The 22,796-nt window shown below is 41.9% G+C and overlaps 1 protein-coding gene across 2 annotated transcripts in view; it reads right to left on the reverse strand.

Moving 5' to 3' along the window:
- The window catches only part of ep300b (EP300 lysine acetyltransferase b), a 33,518-nt gene extending 12,156 nt beyond the window's left edge, over window positions 1-21,362 (reverse strand). The window contains exons 1-20 of one of the 2 annotated variants that reach the window (XM_032587041.1): window positions 19,215-21,362; window positions 15,989-16,575; window positions 14,940-15,119; window positions 12,465-12,762; window positions 11,912-12,025; window positions 11,548-11,799; window positions 10,563-10,665; window positions 10,318-10,446; window positions 10,086-10,203; window positions 9,788-9,980; window positions 8,766-8,843; window positions 8,517-8,602; window positions 8,243-8,395; window positions 7,227-7,733; window positions 6,882-7,142; window positions 6,589-6,787; window positions 5,525-5,643; window positions 2,692-2,931; window positions 1,524-1,612; window positions 347-427 (exon numbers count right to left, since the gene is read on the reverse strand). In XM_032587041.1, the coding sequence (XP_032442932.1) occupies window positions 347-427; window positions 1,524-1,612; window positions 2,692-2,931; window positions 5,525-5,643; window positions 6,589-6,787; window positions 6,882-7,142; window positions 7,227-7,733; window positions 8,243-8,395; window positions 8,517-8,602; window positions 8,766-8,843; window positions 9,788-9,980; window positions 10,086-10,203; window positions 10,318-10,446; window positions 10,563-10,665; window positions 11,548-11,799; window positions 11,912-12,025; window positions 12,465-12,762; window positions 14,940-15,119; window positions 15,989-16,575; window positions 19,215-19,308 (3,881 nt within the window). In that variant the 5' untranslated portion in view covers window positions 19,309-21,362. Of the gene's footprint in view, window positions 1-346; window positions 428-1,523; window positions 1,613-2,691; window positions 2,932-5,524; window positions 5,644-6,588; window positions 6,788-6,881; window positions 7,143-7,226; window positions 7,737-8,242; window positions 8,396-8,516; window positions 8,603-8,765; window positions 8,844-9,787; window positions 9,981-10,085; window positions 10,204-10,317; window positions 10,447-10,562; window positions 10,666-11,547; window positions 11,800-11,911; window positions 12,026-12,464; window positions 12,763-14,939; window positions 15,120-15,988; window positions 16,576-19,214 lie in introns of both variants that reach the window. The other variant, XM_032587040.1, reaches the window with a different exon arrangement.
- Between the last annotated feature and the right edge of the window lie 1,434 nt (window positions 21,363-22,796).

Below are 22,796 nucleotides of genomic sequence, written 5' to 3' on the forward strand. Positions count from 1 at the left end.
TTGGATATTTTAATATATTTCTAATATTGTGTAAAAATGCTTGGGTAGCTAAATAAAAAATCTGCAGGATGTGCCAATATCCGATTAATCATCAGAATACTCGATTGCTACGATGATCGTTAGCTGCATCCTTACGTTTCTATTTATTAAAGAAGACGGACTGTGACTCCTTTAGTAAAGTTAAGTGGGACTTTGAAAAATCTGCTCACACGGTAAAAACCTACAGACAACTCTGTACTTCTAGCCTATTATAACTTATACGCAATCAAATCTGCCAACGCAGTCAGTCGGTTTTAGTTGGGTCAGCTGCTACGTTTTGTGTATTTAAGAGTGTGACGGTACTCACGCCTGAGGCTGGGAGGGGTCGTCCCCCAGGGACACGCTGTCGCCTTGGATTTCGTTGAAACACTTCTCACAGAAGTGGTACCTGTCAGCAAGAAGCCCATATTTTGGTGAACTACACCGTTCGTCATCAGCACAGCCAATCACAGAGAAGGAGCGAAGAAGCAGCCACCAATCAGGGCAGGGCAGGCCGGGGGAGCGCGCACACACAGGTGGAGGCAAGGAGGGCAAGGTGGGTCGTCGGCAGGTAGGTAGAGGCCAATCATGATGCGCAGTTTTTGTGTGGGCGGGCGGGTTTTGAGATTGCGCATTAATTTTGGAGTGGATGATTGGTCACACCAAAAGCAGGCCAATGCAGACATCACAAGCGTAAAAAAAAAAAACAGGAAGGAAGGGGGAGAGAATGGAGATGGGGAGAGGTCAAAATGAATTATAAAAAAAAAAAATAGAAAGAAAAAGACGAAAAATAAGTTGTTACAGGTTGGACACAAAGACAAAGATGGAGAGACAGAGGGGAAGGGGTGAATGGGAGGTGGAAAAAAAAAAACAACCAACAGAGGACAGAGAGCCAAGGCAAAGCAAAGATTAGCATCAGACATCCAGTGGTAAACAACAACAACAACAACAAAAACATTACAGCAACATGAGAGAGCACTGGGAGCCGTGGGGCAGCAGAGCAGCGAGGATACAAGGCTCCAAATATGAAAAGGTGAATGAGGAAAAAGATAAAGCAACAGCAAACCATCATCCTTTATGGTCATTCATAAAGTGGGCGCCCTTTCTTCTGGTGGAGAAAACAAACGCACCCGGCTCCCAGGCAGAAAACACACGAGCTCCCGGGTGTTACGGTTTTAGCCAGCGGCAACAACGGCGCCGCTAATAATAAACCGGCGAAGAAGGGAGCCCACTTTATGAACGACATCATGAAAATGAAAAATAAAAAACGGTGAACTATGAAGATGGTGATGGTGCCACGGTAAATATTTGAAGCCACAAATCAATCTCTCCTGTGATTGCACTGACTGATGCTTCGCTGCAGGAAATATATTTAACGTGGAAAAACAAAATGCGACAGACTAGATGATCCCAGCAGCTTCAATTTTTTTTTTTTCCTCTCAAAAATAAGCAAATAAAATACAATAAATGTTCTGAAAGCAGGTTTATCCTGAAAAGGGTCTTACCTGTTCTGGTAACTAAAGTAAGAAGCATCGCGTTGGATGGTGCATAACTGTTTTCCGTAGCAGCAAAGAGTTTGGGGAGAAAACTCGTACTGTAAAAGTGAAGAGACAAAGAAAACAAAAAGAGAAATGTTAGAAAACAAACAAAAACCAACATTCTTTCCTCAAAAAAATAAATAAATAAATGACAAAAATTCACGCCTGTCCATCTCATCAGCTGAGATGGACAGCACAAATGATGCTGGGATCACTCAAGTTCTCCTTTCTGTTATTCTGGTCAGCGACAGAACATTTTTCTGTAGAAGTTAAATAAGTTTAGACATCAAGAAAATTAAGAAAGCTAAAATAATGTTATGATAATGTCATTTATCACAAGAATTGCCACATTAGTAGCTTGTGAACATGTGTGGGGCAAATGAAGCTACTTTCAGTTCCTGCTGATGATGTTTTTATTGTGAGCAATTTGATCAAATGCTAACGTTAGCAACTGGTTACATACAGGCTTTTCCCCAGCGCACTATAAGCCTGGCGGGCCACCAGGCTTTACTTGTGCCCCCACCAGGCTTAGCATTGCTTTTTTATTTAAGTTTTCTTTAAATGTTTGCCTTTTTTTAAGACTTTATAGTTGGTGTTAAGATATTAATCTTTCAATAACACATAACTATCAAGTGATATTTTCAAATTTTCTGTCAACTTTAAACATTTTTTAACTCAAAGACACAGCAGGCCGCTGGATGAATGACTGCCAAGTGTCCAACCACCAGGCTTAGCAAGTTTTCTGTGGGAAACCTTAACATATTTCTGTAAATTAATGGCCTAACTAAAAGTGATTTTATTTTTTGGCCTAAAACATTTTTTGGAAAGAAAAAGGTGGTGACTTTTTTTTTTTTTTTTTTTGCCAAAATTACTTTTGGAAGAAAAATGACTTAGGCCATTATTTTATGAAGGTGATGATATGATAAGAGCATTGAGGCTGAAGTGCAGAATCCGACCGGGATAGAATATCTGTTCATATCAAGAACGTCAACAGTAGATTAAACATAGACCATAGCATCTCCATCTCCTTATTATGGCATTTTTAGAACACCATCCTTTCCAATCTACCAGTTAAGAGATTCCCTTGTTTTCCTGAACCCACCCACCAGATAATACAAATACAAATCTGATTTACCTTCCTCCCACAGCAGTAGCCCAGCCCCTGCATAACAGGGTCGATCTCCGACTCAAACACCTCGGCCAGCTTGGAGCAGTACTTGTAGACCCGTGACGTCTTTCGGTTGTACAGCCAGGCGTTGTTGAACATCAGCCAGATGTCCTCGATGTACTGCCACGGCTCCTCATACTGCCCCGTGTCCAACTTGCGCTTAATGGTTGAGAGGTCCATGGGGTTCTTGACGATGTCGAAGTAGTCCTGGATTGGGATGGTCGCCCACGTTAGAGGTCAGGTTGAAGAGTTGAGGAAAAAAAATTGTAAAAAAAAGGAAGGTGGGGAAAGAGGAGCCAGGTGGTTGAATCGTAAGATGGGAGACGGAGGAGGACGAGCAGCGTCATCGTCGACGTCGGGGAGAGGCATTGCAGGCAGCCGACAGGACCAGAGTAGGGAGAGAAGAGGGTGCAGGGGGACAATGTTGTTGAGCGCTGCAAAGAAGAAGGTTCATGTGCAAACAGAGAGACATGACAACTTCTGCCCTCCAGCTCTCTGCTTTGCACCCAACACTTCCAATCTAACTACCCGTCCCCGCCCCATCAGCCGGAAGACCAGTCAACTGCTGGTAAAATCTACCCAAAGACGCAAGTAGATTTTACGAGCACGTCATTGGTCAAATCGCTACCAATTGGCGCTGAGCTATTGATTTAGAAACACAGCTGAACAAAACCTCCATGATAAGCAACTGACCAGGGTGCAAAGCCATGAAAAAAAAAAAGAGCAACAGGCAGGACGGATCTAAGCTTTTAGCTACAATGCCAGCAGCATGAGTGGTGATGAGGTGACAGCGCTGAGGACAACAGTGTTGAGGTGAAGCAAACGCGTCGGCGGCTGGAGGGTTCGCCGAGCCGTTTTCCAGATCGCTTCTCCTGAAAACGCAGCACCGTTCGACAGAGAAGCGAAGAGGAGGGCGAGCAGAAGAATAAGCTTTTTAAGCGCTCCAACAACGAAGAGAGAGAATAAAAAAAGACTAATAGGTGTGAGTTTCAAAGAGCAGGGTCCATTTCAGTGTCACTATGGCAACAACAGATATGAAAAGACCCTCGTATCTGAATGGAGCCACTCACACAAACAAACAAGTGATGCATATTAGCAAGACAGCCTGCAGAGCCACACTCCAGCTGTATGGCAGAAAAATAAACAAAACGAATCGAGATATTTCTAGACATTTTCAAAACAAAACATTTTGTGCGGGAATATTCATACAACCACAAACTCCAGTGAATTTTATTGGGATTTTATGTGATGGACTAACACACAGTGGTGCAGAACTGGTAAGTGGACTGTAAACGATGCATCGTTTTCACACTTCAGCATGAACCGTAACGGGTTTCTTTGCATTCAACTCCCAAGTGACTACATTGCAGAGTGGTGAGCACAGCTAACTAAAAAGTTAGTTGTGATCATAAACATTAGTTCCGCTAACGCTAAAGCGCTACACCAACACGATATTTAGCATAAGCTAATGCTAAGCTGCTATACCAACATAGGAAGGTATACCTAGTGAAATACCTTCCACTAGGTATTTAGTGGAAGTTAATGCAATTCAGCAATAGCTTCCAGTGAATACTTACATGGTAATACATAAATATATTTTGTTGGTAAAATACCTACCAACATGGTATTTAGTGGAAGCTAATGCTAAAGCGCTACAGCAACATGGTATTTATAAGGAGCTAATGCTAAAAACCCAACTTCCTCTCAAATTATATATGTAATTTAAAGACTACAACCAGTTTAATTTTGACATTATTATTTACATGTTCTATAATATCCTTGCCTGACCTCACCGTGTAGGTCAATGGTCATAACTTAGGGGTAAGCTTGCAGTCATCCTGTACCGTTTGTGAAGATAGTCAATGATTAGTTGTTAGTTTGATACACATGCAAAGCTTAAAATACTGTTTTACATCTTAATCTAAAACTTCGCTGCTGTGCACCTTGGTCTGAATTATACTGAGATTAAATTATAGCCATGTAAGGGTATTGATACAAACAATACTGAAAACAATGTATATTTTCTTCCCACAATTAAACCCTACCAACAAAATCCATTGATGTTTGCGGTTGTAATGCTACAAAATGTGTAAAATGTCAAAGGAAATGAATGCTATTGCAAGACGTTGTAAAAGTTGCATCACTTGACTTTGGGACGTGGGAGATGTGGTCTTGCTGATCTGCTACTTTGGTCTATTTCAGACCCCCCCACTCCCAGCGCCTCCAACCTGAACACTGTTAAACCGCTGCTGGTGAGGAAATGCGTTAGAAAGCTAGCAATGGTTTATGAGGATGAAATAAATTACTTATTTTTAAAAAAAAGGTGTAAAAAATTAAGTTGATAAATAAAAGCATCTGGCTCATGAACCGCAATTTAAAAAAAAAAATAAATTTATTCCACTTTTATGTTTATTAAAATAAAGTGTGCAGCAATCCACTAATATAAAGTCTATTTGGATCTTTCAATCAATGAAAGGCAAAACTGTAATGCTCTTGTAATGTAATAATTGTTCATAAGAGCCACTGCTTTGATTTACAAGCTTAACACAACAACCACACACACACAAGCCTAAATATCATTCTGTATGCTTTCAGCATGCAATTTAAAAAAAAGCAAAACAAAAAGCAGCAGCAAAAAGACTAAAAAAAAAAAAAAAAAAGATTGTAAAAACTATAGTAACTGTGGGGGAAGGAAAAAAAATTACAAAACAAAAAGGGTATGCTTGGATGGAGTTGAAGCAAAATGGCAGCCAGTGCAGTCCCTTACCAGGTTAGTTTTGTTACTAGTTCGAATACGTACGGGTATTCCCAGTAACGGGGGGTCCACCGGCTGGCGGAAGGGAAGGGACTCAGGGTCCTGGCGGTATAATGCCTCCAAGGTCGGCATCAAGGCCTGGCGTAGCTCCTCCGGCTTAAACACTGGAGGGGAAGGTGTGTGGAAAAACAAGGTAGATATCAGAACCACTTGAACTGAGATATCTTGCTGGTCAAAGCGCTCCAGGGGTCAACTGGTAGGGAAAATACAAACTGAATCTTTTATTTACACCCTCAATACATACAGAATAGAAAACACAGAACCAGGGAAACAATGTAAATATGTGTAAAAAAAAATAAATAAAAAATGTTATTAAATAAATGCATTTTTAAATTCTTCCATCCTATTAAGCAGATTTATTTTGTTGGGGGGGAAAAAAATCCCACTTTAGAAAACAATTGTTTGTACCTGTAACAATGTCTTTGAAATAAATGTGATAAAATTCAGAATGTACATTAAAAAATGCCTCAGAGTACCTAAGATTATTTAATAAGTCAGATTACCATGATTGAGTCTCAGAAACAAAATCTCAGATGGGTTTAGTGTGAAACGATAGATGAACGATAACTGAAAATCACCGCACTACCTCTCGGTCTTTCTACACTCAACTCAAAATTTAAGACTTTTTAAGACCCCCATGAATGAAATTTAAGGCCTGTACCATGACAGAAATGTACAAAGGAAAATTGTATATTTTAAATAGTAGTGCTAAGCTTTTTTTTTTTTTTTTACCCAGAATGCACGTAGCAACAGAAGTGAGCCAGTGGCAAAGACTAATGTCGTCCAACTAACCCAAGACAGACGAAAAAAAAAAAATTTGGCTAGTTAGCAAGAATTCATCAGCAGCTAGTTAGCAGTATAAGATATAAATCTTTAAAGTTTGTACTCTAACATTAGCTGAGCCAACAATCTGCCCTGTTCAAACCTTATTGAGATGTTACGACAAACTGCTTAAACTTTTAGATTTGGGACTGAATGAGGAAAACTTCAAAAAGTCTAGTTAGTGTGTTCTAAATGAATCAAGCTTATCGCTTTGACATTCTGCTTACTTTTCTTCTTGCTCTGACTGCTGGCTGAGGAGCTGTTGGTGGCTGGTGACCCTGATCCCTGCTCTTCCTCTTTGGGCTCCTTCTTCACCTCCGGCTTCTTGTCTTCGTTCGAGGCTGCCGCCGCCGACAACCCAGAAGACGTTGACGTGTCCATGGGTTCAGCTTTATACGCGTCTCCTCGCGGCTTCTCGTCCTCAATCTGTAAGGACGATTAGGAGTATTAGCGTGGGAATTTTTTCCATCATTGATGTCCAACATTTATTATGCATAGAGATGAGTTTGGACAATCTTACCTCTGGTTTCTCTTCTTTTTTCACCTCAGACTGAGCCTTGTACATCTTCCCCTTGCTGTTTCCCTCAGTGTCGCCCCCTACATTATCTTCCTCCTCCTCCTCCTCTTCTTCTTCTTCCTTTTCCACCTTTACTTTGATGTTGTCCTGGCTCTGAGCGAGGCTCTCTGCGGAAGCGAGCTGGGAATTGTGGGTGGAGCTGCTTGTAATTGACGCCGGGGACGAAACTTGTCCTTCAGCTGTCAGGGAAGTCTTAGGAGAGGGCTGAGAAGAAGGGAACAGTTTAAGGATCACAAGTGCAGCTTTTTCTATTCAATATTATTCGGGAAGAGTCAGAAGTGAACTCACTGGGGTGTGCGGCAGCGGTGGCACATGATCGTTCTGGGTCGGGACCGAGGGAATCTGAGCTGCCGGGGGCTCCGGAGATGCAACACCCCCAATTGTATGCTGTGGAAACTGGTTGGGTTTTTCTGAGTTTGCCGTTGGAACTGATGGAGCGGGATGCAGCATTTGTTGTTGTTGCTGCTGCTGATGTTGTTGTTGTTGGGGGTGTTGCGGGGTTGCCACTTGCGGTGTGTTTGGGGTCTGTGGCTGAGGCGTCTGAGAGCGGGGCAGCGTAGGTGGCGTCTGATGCGGCTGGGGCGTCAAGCTGCGCACCGGGGACGGGGAGTTTGTGCGGACGGGCGGGCAGTGAGGGAATGGGGAGGGCTGGGTGGAGGGTGGGTGGAGGTTGGCCAGCTGCCCGGGGCCGTTGCTGTTGGAGGGACCAAAAGATCCCCCGGAGCACGGGACCGAGGAGGCGGACTGCGCCGCGGGGCTGCTGGCAGGGATGGATGGAGGCGTCGACATCTGGTTCTGCTGAAGTGGATCAGGCACAAAATGGATATTTCTGTATTAAAGGGGAAGTATTATGTGTTTTCTAGGCATATAGTGCCATTTTCTAGCACAATCAAGTAACTATGTTACCTCCAGCTGCTATAGAAATGCTCCATATATCAAATATGATTTCAGAGAAATTTGACTTTGATATTTAACACCATGAAATTGGGCCTCTGCCTCTTTAAAAACTCCTGCTTTTTCTAAAACTCCGCCCTCAGGAAATTTATAACAGCGCTCCTCCCTTCAACAGTGTTTATTCCAGCATTTCGCTGAAAAGCAGCTCATATAATGAGCTCAGCTGATGCACAGTTCCACCATTTGCCAATTGCTGCTGGCTAGTCTGAAGGAGCTGAGTGGGTGGAGAGGCTGAAGCTCGGAAACATGATACTGCTCCTTTAAAATTTTCCCAAAAAGAAGTCAATGAAACAGGAAAACTGCAGATCTCTTTTGAAGTTTAGGAGATGAACTCCAAGTGTGACTCTTACAGAAGGCACCGCAGCCTGCGCTCCAGGCTGGTTCATCCCAACAGGACCAGAACCAAGACCGGGACTGGAGCCAGGAAACTGGCCTGGGGGAAGGTACTGGGTCTGAAGCTGTGGGGCACCGGGCTGACCCATACGTGTTGCTCCCATTCCCATCTGAAATAAAAAAAAAAAAACAAGCAATGAATCAAATCCTTCATTTCCTTTAAGCAACACAAAGCGCTTTGGTTTCAATCCCCAAAAATAATGTGTGACATCATAAGACACATAGGCTAACCTGGTTCATTTGAGGGTTGTGAGGAAGAGGAGGCGTTGACCTCTGACCCATATTCTGCATCCCCATCTGAGGAAACTGAGTCATTCCTAAAAGCATCAAAAGGGAATTAGAATAATTATTAAAATGCCATCATGTTATGATTGGACATGATCAGAATCTTCGCCTGAAATAAGTAGAAACCATTTACTTTTAATGATGCTAAGTCAATGTAAGTTACTACGAGTTATGATTCAAGTTTTCGAGGTTAACCTGGTGGGTTCTGCATCCTGTTGACCATCTGATTTGGACCAGCAGGTCTGATCATGGACGGGTCGGGATGAGGACCATCTGACAGGAGGACAAAGTTCCAGAATAATCGATCACAAAGCTTTTTTTTAACTTCTGAACAGAAAACTCACAGGCGACCATGTAAGCATTTCTGGCAGGGATGTTTTAAAAAAACATAATAAATTGTGTTTTACTGCAGTAGAAAAAAAAACACATTTTGAATAATAATAATAAAAAAAAATCCACATATTTAGTTTGTACGTTTTCTGCAAGGAAAGAAAAAAATGTATAGGTGATACTATGGAATATAAATTCATAGATTACTGCTTAGAAGAAAAAGTCTAATTAAATTAATCAACGAAACAAAATATAATTTAGATACTTAGGGTGCTTTTATTCTTAATAGAGTTAGGGGAACAGTAATAATGCCACCAGTTTTGTAAAATGACAAAATTGACATTTATTGTATTGTTTATCATTTATTGTGGAAAAAAATCTTATAATTTTGATTTCTCATTATCTTCATAAATTCTGGTTGATTTTGTTTAAAAACATTTATAAATTGTCCATTGTCAAGATTGTTAGCTTTACCATTTTCTTCTGTTTGTTCAAATGTCAATAAATTTGAAAATATGATTAAATGCAGTTGATATAAATCACACTTCTTTATGTGACTGGTGTCCTAAAGAAGCAAAGAGGAATGTTTTCCAAGAGCAGCATTTGTGCTAGTGGGGCTATAAATGCTGTGACACGCAGCCTAAAAAAGATGTAATAAATAGTTCTGATTGAGCTTATGATAGCACAATATAACCACAATATATCATGATAAAACTTTAAGTCCATATTGCCCAGCCCTAACCTTAACATTTTTCCCCACTCAAAATAAAATTTCTCTAATAAAAAGTAGATTTTCTTTTTCTGTGTGAAATTATTTCAAGGTTTTCACTCATTTTTACCAGGAGTCCCAACAAGTCTGTCCAATAAATCGGGCATGCTTTACTTACTGGGAGGCTGTCCGGGTGGCCCTGGGGGCCCCGGGGGCTGGCCCATGCCAGGCGGACCCTGTGGGAGGCCAGACGTGGGAAGGCAGGGCTGGCCGGGCATCATGCCCTGCTTTTGGAGCCGCGTCCTCCTCTTCTCCTCCAGCTCCTTCTGGATCTTGTAGATCTTCTCTGCCAGAAGGTGGTAGTACTCCGCCTGGACGCAGCACAGCAGGAGGGTGGGAGGACATTACACGACACCAACAGCAAACATCCCGTGCTCGCGGCGCATTTCTTCGTCCTCTGCGCGAGGGATGCTTACCCTGCTGTTCGCCGACTCGTACATGTCTCCCTCTACTTTCCGAGCGTAGGCCACCAAGTTCTCCATCCGCCTGTCCTTCAGCGCCGCGGGGTCGGGGGTGGGGAAGATGGCTTGCACTCTGTTCGCACGGAAACACGTTTGAGAACGGGGAATTTCTCTAAGCAGATGACGTGATCCGGATCTATTTGACGCAGGATCCATGTGCTAAAGCTGAAAGACAGAGCCGACTCACAGCTTGTGGACGAGGTGGTTGCGGAGGTCTTGCGTGATATCTTCATGCCAAGACTTTCTCATCCCTGCAGCGGAAGGGGGCGTGGCCGTGGGCATGGAGCCCAGGTTCCCGACGCTGTCGTTCATCAAACTGGGGTTGGGAGAGAACGAGACGACAGCTCAACATTTCAGCCGCCGCCGACTTTAAAATTTGTCAAGAATGGCTACCCCATCGCTGCGAAGACAGAAAGCCGAAGCCGCTCTTGCCTTTGCGCGTTCATGCTGTGCAGCATGGCATCCGGCAGCAGCGCAGACTGCTGGTTCGGAGGCTGCACCCCGACGGCGCCATTCACTCCTATGGAGTTACCACCTGGTCGTAAAAGGCAAAACAGTTTATTAGGTCAGTTTTATTGGATTCTTAGGCGACGTAGTTCATAAATAATAACCGGGATGAGATCGACACGTTCGACTCCAGCCGCCACCATGTCAATACTTTGCAGAACAAGCCTTTTGCTGCAGTTGGAGCTGCAAGTCTAACTGAGACGCCTCTGCTACATCCGGGGTTTCTGCACGTTTCACCGACTCAAACTTAAGACTTTTTAAGACCATTGTGAATGAAATCTAAGACCGGTGTTGTGACATAAACGTAAAAAAAAATAAATAAATTGGCAAAAAACTTTCACTTTTTCAAGATGGGCATAATAAAGCTAGCTATCTACTATTTTATGGCCCTAGAAATTATTCTGTTCACTCCGTACCATAAGTCAAGACTGGTAAAAATTTGGCCAACAAGTTAAAAAATAAAATAAATAAAATTAGTAGAATAAAGTCAGAATATTATGACTTATCTCATGTTATTTTGACTTTAAACTCAAAATATGACTATTTTTGTAACATCGTGACTGTATTTTTGCAATATTATGGCTATTCTCAAAATATTAAAACTATCCTCATTTCGATTATTTCTGTACTACTTAGACTTTATAGTACGAATTTACTCATGTTATTTCAACTTTATTCTTGTAATATAGCTATTTTTCATTTCACTGTTATTCTTGAAATATTATGACTTTACTTTCCCATTGTTTCAACTGTATTTCTCATCTTATTTCACACACTAATTTTTGTATTTTTAAATTTAATGAATTTTGTGGCCCCACCAGTAGTCTAAATTTGCCAATTTTGACCCATGGAGCAAAAAGGTTTGGACACCCCTGATCTAAACGCTGTGAGAATTAGAAACGGAACCGACCCAGTGGATTCAGAGTCCTCATTCCCGGCTGTCCGTGAAGGACTTGGTTCGGCATGGCACCCTGTGGCGGCTGTTGCTGCTGCTGTTGCTGCGGCATCTGGTTGCCCTGGTACGTCAGGCCTAATGCAGCGTAGGCTCTCTCTATGGAGCTCGGGTCGATCTGGTTGGTAGGGTTCAGGCTCGGAGAGCTCGACTGCCCGCCTGGCCCTGCTCCGCCTAAAGAGTTCACTAAGCTTACACTGTTGAGCAGAGCTGCAGCGACATGACAGAGAAAGGAGGGGGGGAAAAAATGAATATCGGTGATTTTAAACTTGGTTAATCATTACTCGACGGCAGCCAGCAGAGTGAGGAGAGAAACACTCACACTGCTGGTTCCTCTTGTCTCCGGCGTTTTTCAGCGGCAGGCACACGGGACAGTCGTGTCTCGTGCAGTTCTTCCAATGCGAGATGATCTGTCTGGACGAGGCACAGTGTGCAACTGAGGGACGAGACGAAAACAGATGTTTAGGCGAAACAAGCCGAAGCGTGAAAAAGAAAGAAGAGCCGAGGAGATGCGTAAAATGTGACAGATTGAGACTGAAAGCAGTGACTTGATAAGAAAACGAGGCAAAAAGGGAAAAAGTGAGTCAAAACGAAGACAGAAGGCAGAAACTAAGAAAGATCTCGTGAGTCATTCGATGCTATAAAACTACGTCCAGATGGAGGCTCAGAGAGAGCGGGGAGAAAAAGACAAATGATGGAGGAACCGCCAGCTGAGGAGCGAATAACTCAACCTACATATGAGGGGAAAACCAGGAACAGTCCAGGAAGTGACGGAAAACAGTGAAAGCAGACCTGGTGCTCATGTTGCAGTGTCCACTTAAAAAAACAAACAAAAAGAAAAACGTATAGGAGTTGATATTATTTAGCTGACTCACCCTGGCAGGACTTGCCAGCCTGGCAATGAGTCATGTGGTTGAGCACGTTCTTCATGGTGCGGCAGTGGGGCAGGTTGCATTGCCGCACCTCCCCGTTGGCCTGCTCCCGCCGCTGGCACTTGTGTGCGTGGAGCAACAGGACGAGCTGCTGCTGGATGAGCTTCCGCTTCTCGGGGTCGGCGGTGGGGGGCGTGGCGCCCGGACCCACCCCGACGGTGTTCAGTCCAACCTGGGGCCCACCGACCGATGCCGACACGCCGCCAACTGCACCAGGCTGCTGCTGCTGCTGCTGAGCAGTCTACGACAGAGAAACAGATGAGACTTAAGCGGGGAGGTTTGTTTCTTGTTGAGCCTCACGCCACAGATACCGGGGCATATTTCAGCTTTTTCCCCCCCCTATCCTCATTACTAAACATAGTTTAACATAGACCTATTTGGTATCCGTGGAAACATCAGACACTTGGCTGAAAGCTGGTAAAAAAAAATAAACATTTGAGATGAGCAGGAAGCATTTTTGTTTATGCACAAGGGCTGTGGCAGGACAGATGTCGGTAACCAGGAGCCTTCATCGAAAAGACATTATATGGAGCTCCGGTAGTGCCCGGAAAAAAAAATATATATATATATATTTTGGTAATATTCTTTTTTCAGTCTAATGAGCCTAAATTTATTTTAATTTTTTTTCTCTACCTTTTAAAGACACTTGATTTAAAAAATAATTTAAAAAAACAATTTCATTGTAGTCAAATAAAACAATTTCTTATAATTGGATAAAAGTGAATGTGGGTATTTTAGAAAAATAAATTAAAAAAAACAAGTAATTTTATGTATGTAAAAATAATCAAAAACATAGGAAATCCCCAGTTTTTTTTTCATAAAAACGTCTATGAACTTTCTTTAGATTGCCTCAGCTACATCCATCCAAAAGCCTGTAGCCTTATTATGGCTCTAAATGGTTCGTATACTGTTTAACACACAAAAAGTATCCTAATTATGTAACGCTCCATCCACATTTTCTCTGAAACTATAGCAGCTGCTGTGACACTTACAAAGTGTTAGCTGTATTTTGACACCAAGATTATTGAAATAGAGGTTGTAATTGGTGGGAATAGCTCAATTAAACTTGAGTTAATTTAAACATAATTCAGAAATCTTCTAGTGCTTATGCCAAAACACACATTTGTTAAGTCTGAGTCTAATAACACAAAAACAATCCTGTCATTTTGCCTGGTATTGAGTAATTAGTACAAACAAAAAAGGGAAACTCCTTTTTTGTCTGTTCTCGTAAATCTTCGATTTGCACTAAATTTATTACAACTCACAAGTGGAGAGCTGCTACTAATTCTTATGTACTTTTGCTTTTTTTTTTTTGCCAGAACTTTAAAAATGTAGGTAAATGAACGAAAAAGCTAGTAATGAACTGTTAATATTTGTCAATGAATGCATCGCCAAAGCAAGGGAAGCAAACCAATACATAGATTATCTTGTTTTAACTTTATGTGCTGTTGGGAACAGTCTGCCCCAAGCAATAACAGTTTTAGTTGGATATGCCGCCATTCTCCTCTGTGTTTACTCCAAACAGGAGGTGGATTATAGTCATGTGACATTCTGGGGGTTTACTTAAGAGATGCAGCAACGGTAGACTCTGCTAACAACTTAATCGAATCTAAAGTAAGGAGTATCTGCATCGGTCGCTGTTGGAAACCCCTTTTTGTCTCAGAACAAAACCAACCCAAGAAGAGAGGGGAATTTATGCTCTGACTCCTTAAACGAGGAGGAAAATTATAGTTGTTGTTTGTGAGCATAAAGTTAATCGGCTCAAATAAACGCTTTCTGCAGCGGTTTTATTAGTTTTGACTCATTTCACAAAAATGAGGGATATTGTGACCCGACAATCACCGGTGAGAGCTGATAAAAGTGAAATTGACCGATTTCTAGGGCTGGAATTATTAATCGGATTTAATAATGATAAACTGATTAATTAATCATTACCTAATTTAATAATTAATCAGTAACTGGAGTATACAGACTCAATAAAGGCAATTTGGCTGAAAGAATAGACTCAGAACAGTAATTAACCCAAAACTGAAAAAAAAAGAAGTTTTCCTGCATTTTTAACAAAAGACAAGTTTCCTTTATTGTTTACAAAAGGAACCAAATTATTTCCATCTTTTTATGCATTTCTAATTTCTGAAAAACCCAATTAATCGTCAGAATAATCAATAGATTACTAAATGTAGATATCTAAAATAATCGTTGATTGCAGCCCTACTGATTTCAATCACTCACTGACACAAATATATACTGTTTTTGTTTCTGGTCTCTGCTTCTTTTTAGCAACCCTCCTTCAGTAACCAACAGTGTTACTGAAGGTTAACTAATATATATATGTCACTAACATAAGGCACAAAGCGCTAACCAGTCTGTAAAGAGAAAGCAATATCTGTGAGCGAACATAAGTAAAACAAATCCTACCACCCCCGGAATGCCTTGACCAGGAGGTGTCTTCTTGTCCATGTTGAACTGGGCGGCCATACCACTGGGTAGGCCTGCTTTATTCTGGAGTTGGGGGCCCAGCCCCTCTCCAGGCAGCCCCTGGCCAGCAGAATGGCTGTATGGGCCACCGTAGTTTCCCGCGTTGGCCAACAAATTCATCTGGAGAAGGATGGAGAAAAAGACAGAATACAGCATGAGGAAAAAGAGGACGAGTGACGGTTTCTCTGTATGCTTTAAATCCCAAATACATCTTGGGGAAATGCTGAAAAACCCCCCAAATATTTCAGACTTATTTACAACTAGCTACAGGAAAACGGCTCCATCTAGCCACTTAAGGTTAACAGAGATGCTTCTGTACTTGTTTGGGAGAAAAATCACAACTGTAATGTGGTTTTCTGACTAGCAGGGAGGTTAACCATTGATACCACAGAGCTAACTGTGCAGCAGCTGCGAGTCCCGACACATAACCACACTCTTCCCTGCACCTGCTGTAGAAAAACTCATCCTCAGAGTTTGAGCGCAAACTACAGTTTCTTATCTACCCATTTAACTCTGTTAACAAAACCATCACTGCCAATTTTAGCTGCAAATGTACATGAACTATGCTGAAGAGTCAATCGCTTCGAACCTTAACACAAGCTACAAACATTTTATGAGCTTTTTTTGATATTTGTAACATTAAGAGCACATTAAGTTTTCATATCAAGGCGATAAAGCAGTGGCGCCCGTAAGGGGAGCCCGATGGGAGGGGCGTGGCCCCGATTGAAAAATGATGCCCCCTCCTCCAGAGAATCATGTTCAGGTCATACAATAATTTTCTTCAATCAATACACAAAAATAAAACAAATTTGATAAAATATTTATACATTATACATTTTTTAAAAGTTTTATATTTTAAAAACTTGCAATATACATTTCTAGGGGCGCCATTGCAATCAAGTCAAATACATAAAACGATGAACTAAATATGTACATAAAATTAATTTCCACCTAAATTCCTAAAGTGTAATGTTTGGTTTGGTACCTACCTGTTTCAGTGCACCAGGTTGATGTGGTCTCATCCCCGCTTGACCCCCAGCTCCCAGGGCTGGACCGCCCTGCTGCTGTAAGGTCTCTGCCAAAATATTACTATTGCTACCCATTCCTGTGTTGCCAGGGTAACCCATTCTGGGCGAGCCATTCACAACCTGCCCCCCTATAAGCCCTTGGTGTTGGTGTTGGTGCTGTTGCTGTCCAGCGGTGCCCTTTTGGACACCCATCATGGCCGTCGCCCTGTTCGGCACCATGCCAACCTGCTGCATTAGTCCAGGTTGCGGCTGCTGCTGTTGGCCCTGATGATGCATGCCTTGAGGTCCACCGACTCCCCCCATCATTGCCATGGAAGCCGCGGAGGGGGCACTGTTGGTAGTGGGGGCTCCTGGCTGCGTTGGTGCCCCAGCACGCAGCAGTTCAGATAGCTGTTTGTGTTTGGAGGCCGCATCCTGAACCCCTCCGCCGAGCCCCCCGAGGTTGGTGTGGAACTGGCTGGCGTCTCCTCCGTTCGTCAGGCCCGGGTCCGAGGAACTGATGAGCTCGTCCGGCAGGTCGTGCTCCAGGTCAAAGAATGAACCAAAATCTAGGTAAAAGATTTTTTTTTTTTTAAATCAAGAGAGTGGTCCATTATTTTTTAAAACATTCAAGCTTTGTGTAATCTACCACATAACATTAAGTTATATGGCGTTCAAGTGATGTCTTTGCAAGACACTAAAAGTTAGCGTCTTGCAAAGATATTCAGCCTCATTGTACTTTTTAGGCATTGTCATGTTACAATCACAAATTTCAATGTGTTTTAATCAGGATTTTAAATCAAATATATTTTTCCAATTAACAGAATTTTCTGTTTTTGAAGATTTAATTCTTGAATTTTTTTTTTTTTTTTTTTTTTACAGCTTTGAATTCTGGTCATCTTAAAGAAGGAACGATTCAGATAAAAGCCATATATATATATGTATTTAATTATATTTATATTTTCTGTATGAAAAAAAATTTTGAAATTGTAAATTGGATTACATTGGGAAAAAAAACAACTTATCTTTGAGCTATGTCGCTGAGCCTTACTATGAAGTAAAAGGAAACAAATTCAAGTGAATTTGTATTCAGCACTCCTGAGACCATATTTTGTAGAATCACATTTGGCAACAGTTAAAGCTGTAAGCCTACTGATCTTTCACACCAGGTGACAGAAAAATCTGGCCACTCTTCTTTGCAAAACACCTCAAATTACCATCAGACTGGACAAAGAATATCTGTGAATATTATTATTAAACATCTCATCTTAGACTAATCAATTCTGACACATTAAAGTAATTTCATCAAAACAATTTCATAACCCTGGCTGTCAATTTCGGTTCACTGTCCAGCAGTCAGTCCTGACTCCTTTGCGGCCTCTGACATTTTTACTTCCAAATTGGTCATGCACGTCTCTGTGTAATATTTAGTTGGTGGACAAACATGTTTGACCTAATCTGGAATTATGGTTTTCTTTTAACAATTGCTTTCTTCCTACCACTCATCCAAAATAGCGGGATTTGTAGAATGCAGACATTTTGCCAACAGATTCTCCCACAGGTACCGTGGAAGTCTGCGAGTCACTACAGGTTTCTTGAATACCGTCCTGTAATGGTCATGTCTTGGTAGATTTGCAGTTCTGCCAAAGTCTTCAAACCGTTCAATGGTTTCTCTTATAAACTAACTCTACTCTTCTCCAAACTGTACAACTCTTCATTAATGTCATCTGGCAACCTGCTCAGGTCATCATATGACATAACATCCCAATAAATACATTGGAGTTCATCCTCGTTGCATGAGAGTATGTGAAGTTCAACAGAGATGAAAACATTTGCGAGGCACTGTCTGCAGACGTACGACCCTCTCCCATCCCAAATTTTTCTTCCAGGCATCAGCTTGTGGTTTGGTGGGTTGCCATACATGGAGAGCAAATGCAGTGGGGACAAGGTGAGAAGCCGCAAAAGGTAAACACTACAGTACCCAGGTGGTTCTGTGAAATTGTCGAGCAGTTCTAAGGTTCGAGAGCATGGAAATGCAGGCAAAGTTGTACGATTGGAGCAGGAAGACATTAACAGAAAATAAAGAACAAATAGAATAGAAGTGGATGCAAGAAAATAAGAATCGGGTTTGAAATTCTGGGTTGGAAAAAGTGTAACAATGAGGAATTATATTATAGCGCTTTTAGTAATAAATTCACTTGCTTTAATTGTTATTTCAGGGTGAAATACGTTCAGTTAGTACAGTTGGCTACGATTTATTGTTACAAAAGTGAAGCAGTACTACCATGCAGACAATGGAGGATGAATAATTAGCTCCGCTACAGCATATTTGGATGAATTCATTAAAAGCCAGTGAATTAAATTTGAGATATTAAAAAAAACAAACGCTTGAAGGAATACATCTGATTTGGATTCTCTGTTAAACTGAATCAAAGTGTTTACATGGGCAGCGCTACAACTTCAGCTGGTCAACACCGCTTCGCCCAACTTAATCAAGTGTTGAACAATAGCTAGCTTGACAATAGTTGTGTTAAAAACATTAGCCTTCTCGTCATTTATACACGTTTTTCGAAATAAAAAAAAAATCTTCACGCCTATTATATGTTCGGTGTCTAATTTAATTACAAAAATAATGATAAAAATGTTTCAACTAATGAGCTATTTCCCCATCACGGAGCTCAGCTGAGTTGCTCCGGTGGGGGTGTCTTTTTTAGCTAGTTAGCTAGCTAACTCGGTTTCAGTTACTAGCTCTAAAAGCTAGTTTCCAAACGTTTATTTGCCGTTATGAAAATTTAACATTTCTGAAACTTGACATTTGTCGCATATTCCACCGTACGTGTTCACTTTAATAACTTTTAAAGTAGCAAAGCAAGTTTAGGCGAAGTGGGGTGTCTCGACTCGTCCATTGTTTGGAGGAGGATCTTTTTAGTTGCGGCTAGTTAGCCTGCTGAGGCTAACGCATCAAAACACAAGTGCTGGAAAGTTGCTCCTGCTTCAGGACTAGAAAAGCTTAAACCAAAGCAACCATAAGCACTCTGGTTTACACTTTCCCCACCTAACTTTTTACTACATATATGCCTAGAAACGTCATTTAACAAGTAGAAATGAGTGTGCAACTCTGTAACAACTCCAGGCTCGGAGCAAGCGAGTTTAAAAGCACCAACCTCTAAGCTAGTTCATGCCGGAGTAAAGCATCAAATATATTTACCATTTCCATCACTGGTGGACACAGACAGAGCTGGAGAAGCCAGCTTGGGCCTCTTGGCTGAAGGCGGGCCAGACTCCAGGACATTATCGGCCATATTTTTGACGAATTTCAAAAAAAAAAAAAAAAAAAAGAGGCTGTATATCCACTCAGGGCTTGTGTATTCCCTTTATTTCCGCCTTCCTACTCCCGTTAAGAAATGTTTCTGATCGTTCCCCCACCGCTTGGGGGGACGGTAGGGGAAGAGGACGGCGATGTTCAACTCTTTCTCAGTCCTCCTGAGTTTGTAGTAACCTCTCTGGTAGATATCAGTCCCCCTCCCCTGTCGGAGATTTTTGTTTCTTCGCAGACTTCAACAAGAGGCGGTGGGAAGGTGGAGTCGACGGACGACTGACAACCTCATGACATAAAATCTGTCCCAAGTTCCGTCCTCCGAGCTCCATTCAACTTGGTCTTCCATAGTATACTGATCAAAAACCTTCCCTCTCTCTATTTTTTTTTTAGATCTTAAAAAGGCTGCCGGGGGAGATGATGCGTGATGGCACAAAAATCACAAGTTTCCAAAGAGAGAGAGAGAGAGAGAGAGAGAGAGAAAACTTCGGATTGCTGCTGTTTCGTGCAACACCTTAGAGAACCTGTAGGGATTTTTGCTTTTCCTCCCCCCCTTATTGCTCTCTGTATCACCGAGTCCTTTTAATTTTCCACGGCAAAAAGGCAACAAGCAGTAGTTTGAATGCAAGTGTTGGCGATGCTCACTTGGCTTCTCAGTGATTTTTTAATACGGTTTGAAGACAGATCCATCCACTCAGATCAAAAAAAATACAAAGTCCAAAAAAAAAAAGCATGTAAACCTATATTTCCATGCGTGACTTTTTCCTCTTTTTTTGCATGTGCATGCTGACTTGTATGTGCACTTAGTGTTGAACAATACAAAAGGCACTGAAGAACAGACTGAGATTGCAAATTTGGTTGATGCAACCCCATTCGTCAGTTATCTGTTGCAAAACAGACCTTTAAAATACGGATTTCTGTCACTTTCAATGCAGCTTTTTTTTTTTTTTTTGGACCTACTTCTCGAATGCAATAACAGCGCAAATTGCCAATCAGCAGGGCAGTTGGATTGATCTAATTAAGTTTGATTTTCTCTCTCTCTTTTTTTTTTTTTTTGCAGACTTGGATCAAACGGGTTACTTATCTTGTGCTCCCTGCAGATGTTCCTCCTCTAGTTCCTGCTTGTTTCAAAAACACGACCGGGATCTCAGATGAAGGAAAAATGCTATCGATATTGCCACTTTTTTGTTTCCCCCCCCCCCCTCCCCAGTGCTTTTAAAAAGATTTTTTTTTTTTTTTTTTTTTGCAATACATGGACAGAAAAAAAAAAGGAAAAAAAAAAAGAAAAAGAAGAAGAAGCTGTAAGCGAAGCTGAGGCGAAATGTGACTTATAAGAAGAAGAAAAAAAAATTATATGGCTATTTCGGATGCGGAATGCTTTCAGATCGGCACAATAATTGGAAGAAATCCTCCTTTAAAAATCCTCTCATTGACTCTTTGTGATGGTGAAAGCCCCCCCTTCGTGTTGGTCCTGGCAATTTCACCCCCTTCTCTTTAAACCCGTCTTTCTTTCCACCTCTCCCTTCTGCCCGGCAGCAATTTATTTATATAATTGTCTATGCGGACTCGTTCCTTCCTCCGCCGCGGACACATAATGATTTTTCATGGTGGTATTTTCCTTTTATCGCAGGTTTTTCCCTCGTTGTGTGCAGCCCTCTTCCGCCTCTCCTCCCCGTCGCCGCACAGCAAAACACCCCCTTCCTTGAGCTTTTCGGAGTATTTCCTTCTCATGCATGCATCAATATATTTATATATATAAATATATATATAGCTACATGACACCTAGGCGGCTTTCCCTCCACTGAAGTCTAGCCTCCTTCCTTTGCCGCGTCCCCTCTCACCGGACGGCTCGGACAGGATTTGGTTACTGTGTCTCTTCCCCCCTTTGCGGTTCCCGGAGCGGCTGCCGTCGGCGGCCGGGGTCGCTCCTTTTTCTATCGGTAATCTCCTGTTTCTGACGGTCTGTCCGCCAAACAAAATGGCGGCTTGTTGTTTCTACTCCTCTGATACGGGGGGAGGGTTAGAGGTACAGCAACATTAGGCGTGAAGAGGAGGAGGAGGGACGGAGGAAAGGAACAAGAGGAGAGGTTGTCTTCGTGAGTGCTCGGGAGTGTCCGGAAACCTGTCCCAGCGTGTCGGCGGCAGCCGTCGAGTTTCAGTCTGCAGGGGACAGTGGTGTCCCACTTTTACCTTTCAGCGCATCGAGGCAAACTACCTCTCTATTATTTAGCCTATTTGAGCTGAATAAATATGTATTTAAAAAAAATTGTTAGTAATTAGTCTAATAGTTTATTCCACATTTAAAGCTACAGTTTGTAACTTTTATACAGAGTATTTTTATTTCTTTTTTTTACATTTTTGTTAAAACTGTCACCATATGTGACAGTTTGTCATTTGACATACTGTCTGTGAAAAGATCAATATCCTTCATCTCCTCCCTGAGCTGCTATTGGCATCTGATGTGTCGCTCCAGGCCAAAATGAACCAATCAGAGCCAGGACCTAGCACTGTCAATCACCTCACGTACTGGCTGCTAAATGGACTAATGGCGGAGAAACAACTTACTATTCCAGGAAAACTTTTTATTTGCTGTAATCAGTGGCCATGCTAACGAGACTAAACATTCACAACAGGGTATGCTAGCTGCCTAGCTTGTTCTGGAGGGTGAGCATTGCCGCACGAGAAGACTAAAGGCTCTGATTGGTTGTTTCTATTTAGCACTGGGAGAAGGCAGAGGAGCCTTGTGACAGTTTCAACAAATATGTGGGGGGGGGGGAAATTATGTAAAAGTTACATCCTTCAGCTTTATTGACGCTCAAATAAACAGAAGTAGCATGATTGCTAATCCCTCAGCTCTTAGATTTAGGTGACAACAGGACGAATAAAAACATTTGGGATGCAGTTATATGATCATTAAATCGTTGATACCTTCCTCGACTGTTTCCACATTTTGTTAAGGTTTCACCATAAACCTCAGCAAATCGCAATGCTGCATTTTTACCCTCTTTACTCTGAAAAGTCAAAACAAAATCAAGTCCAACATACCGCCTTCAGACTTCAGCTAGAACAAATAGAGTCCATCTGTGTGCAATTGAATCTCAGTATAAATACTTCTGTGAAGACCTCAGAGGTTTATTAGAGAACATTAGTGAACAAACTGCATCACAGAGACAGAGGAACACAGACAACATGTCCTGGAAATTTAATTCAGTTTCATTCAATTCAAAAATATTGCATTGATCCCAAAGGGAAATTAAATGCTGCTATAATCCATATTAATTCAAGATTCTTCAGAGATATTGTAGATGGTGATGGCTGTGGGCAGGAAAGGTCTCCTCTAGCAGTCTGTATTACAGAAACTTGAAGAGGCCTCTGACCGAAGACACCCTGGTTTTTCTATGGTAGCCTCGTGGAGAGGGAGCTCAGGGTTGTCCATCATTCTGTAAAATCCTTCTCTATCCACTAAAACACATT

The sequence above is a fragment of the Xiphophorus hellerii genome, chromosome 16, assembly GCF_003331165.1.
Source record: "Xiphophorus hellerii strain 12219 chromosome 16, Xiphophorus_hellerii-4.1, whole genome shotgun sequence".
In the NCBI taxonomy this organism is placed as follows: Eukaryota; Metazoa; Chordata; class Actinopteri; order Cyprinodontiformes; family Poeciliidae; genus Xiphophorus; species Xiphophorus hellerii.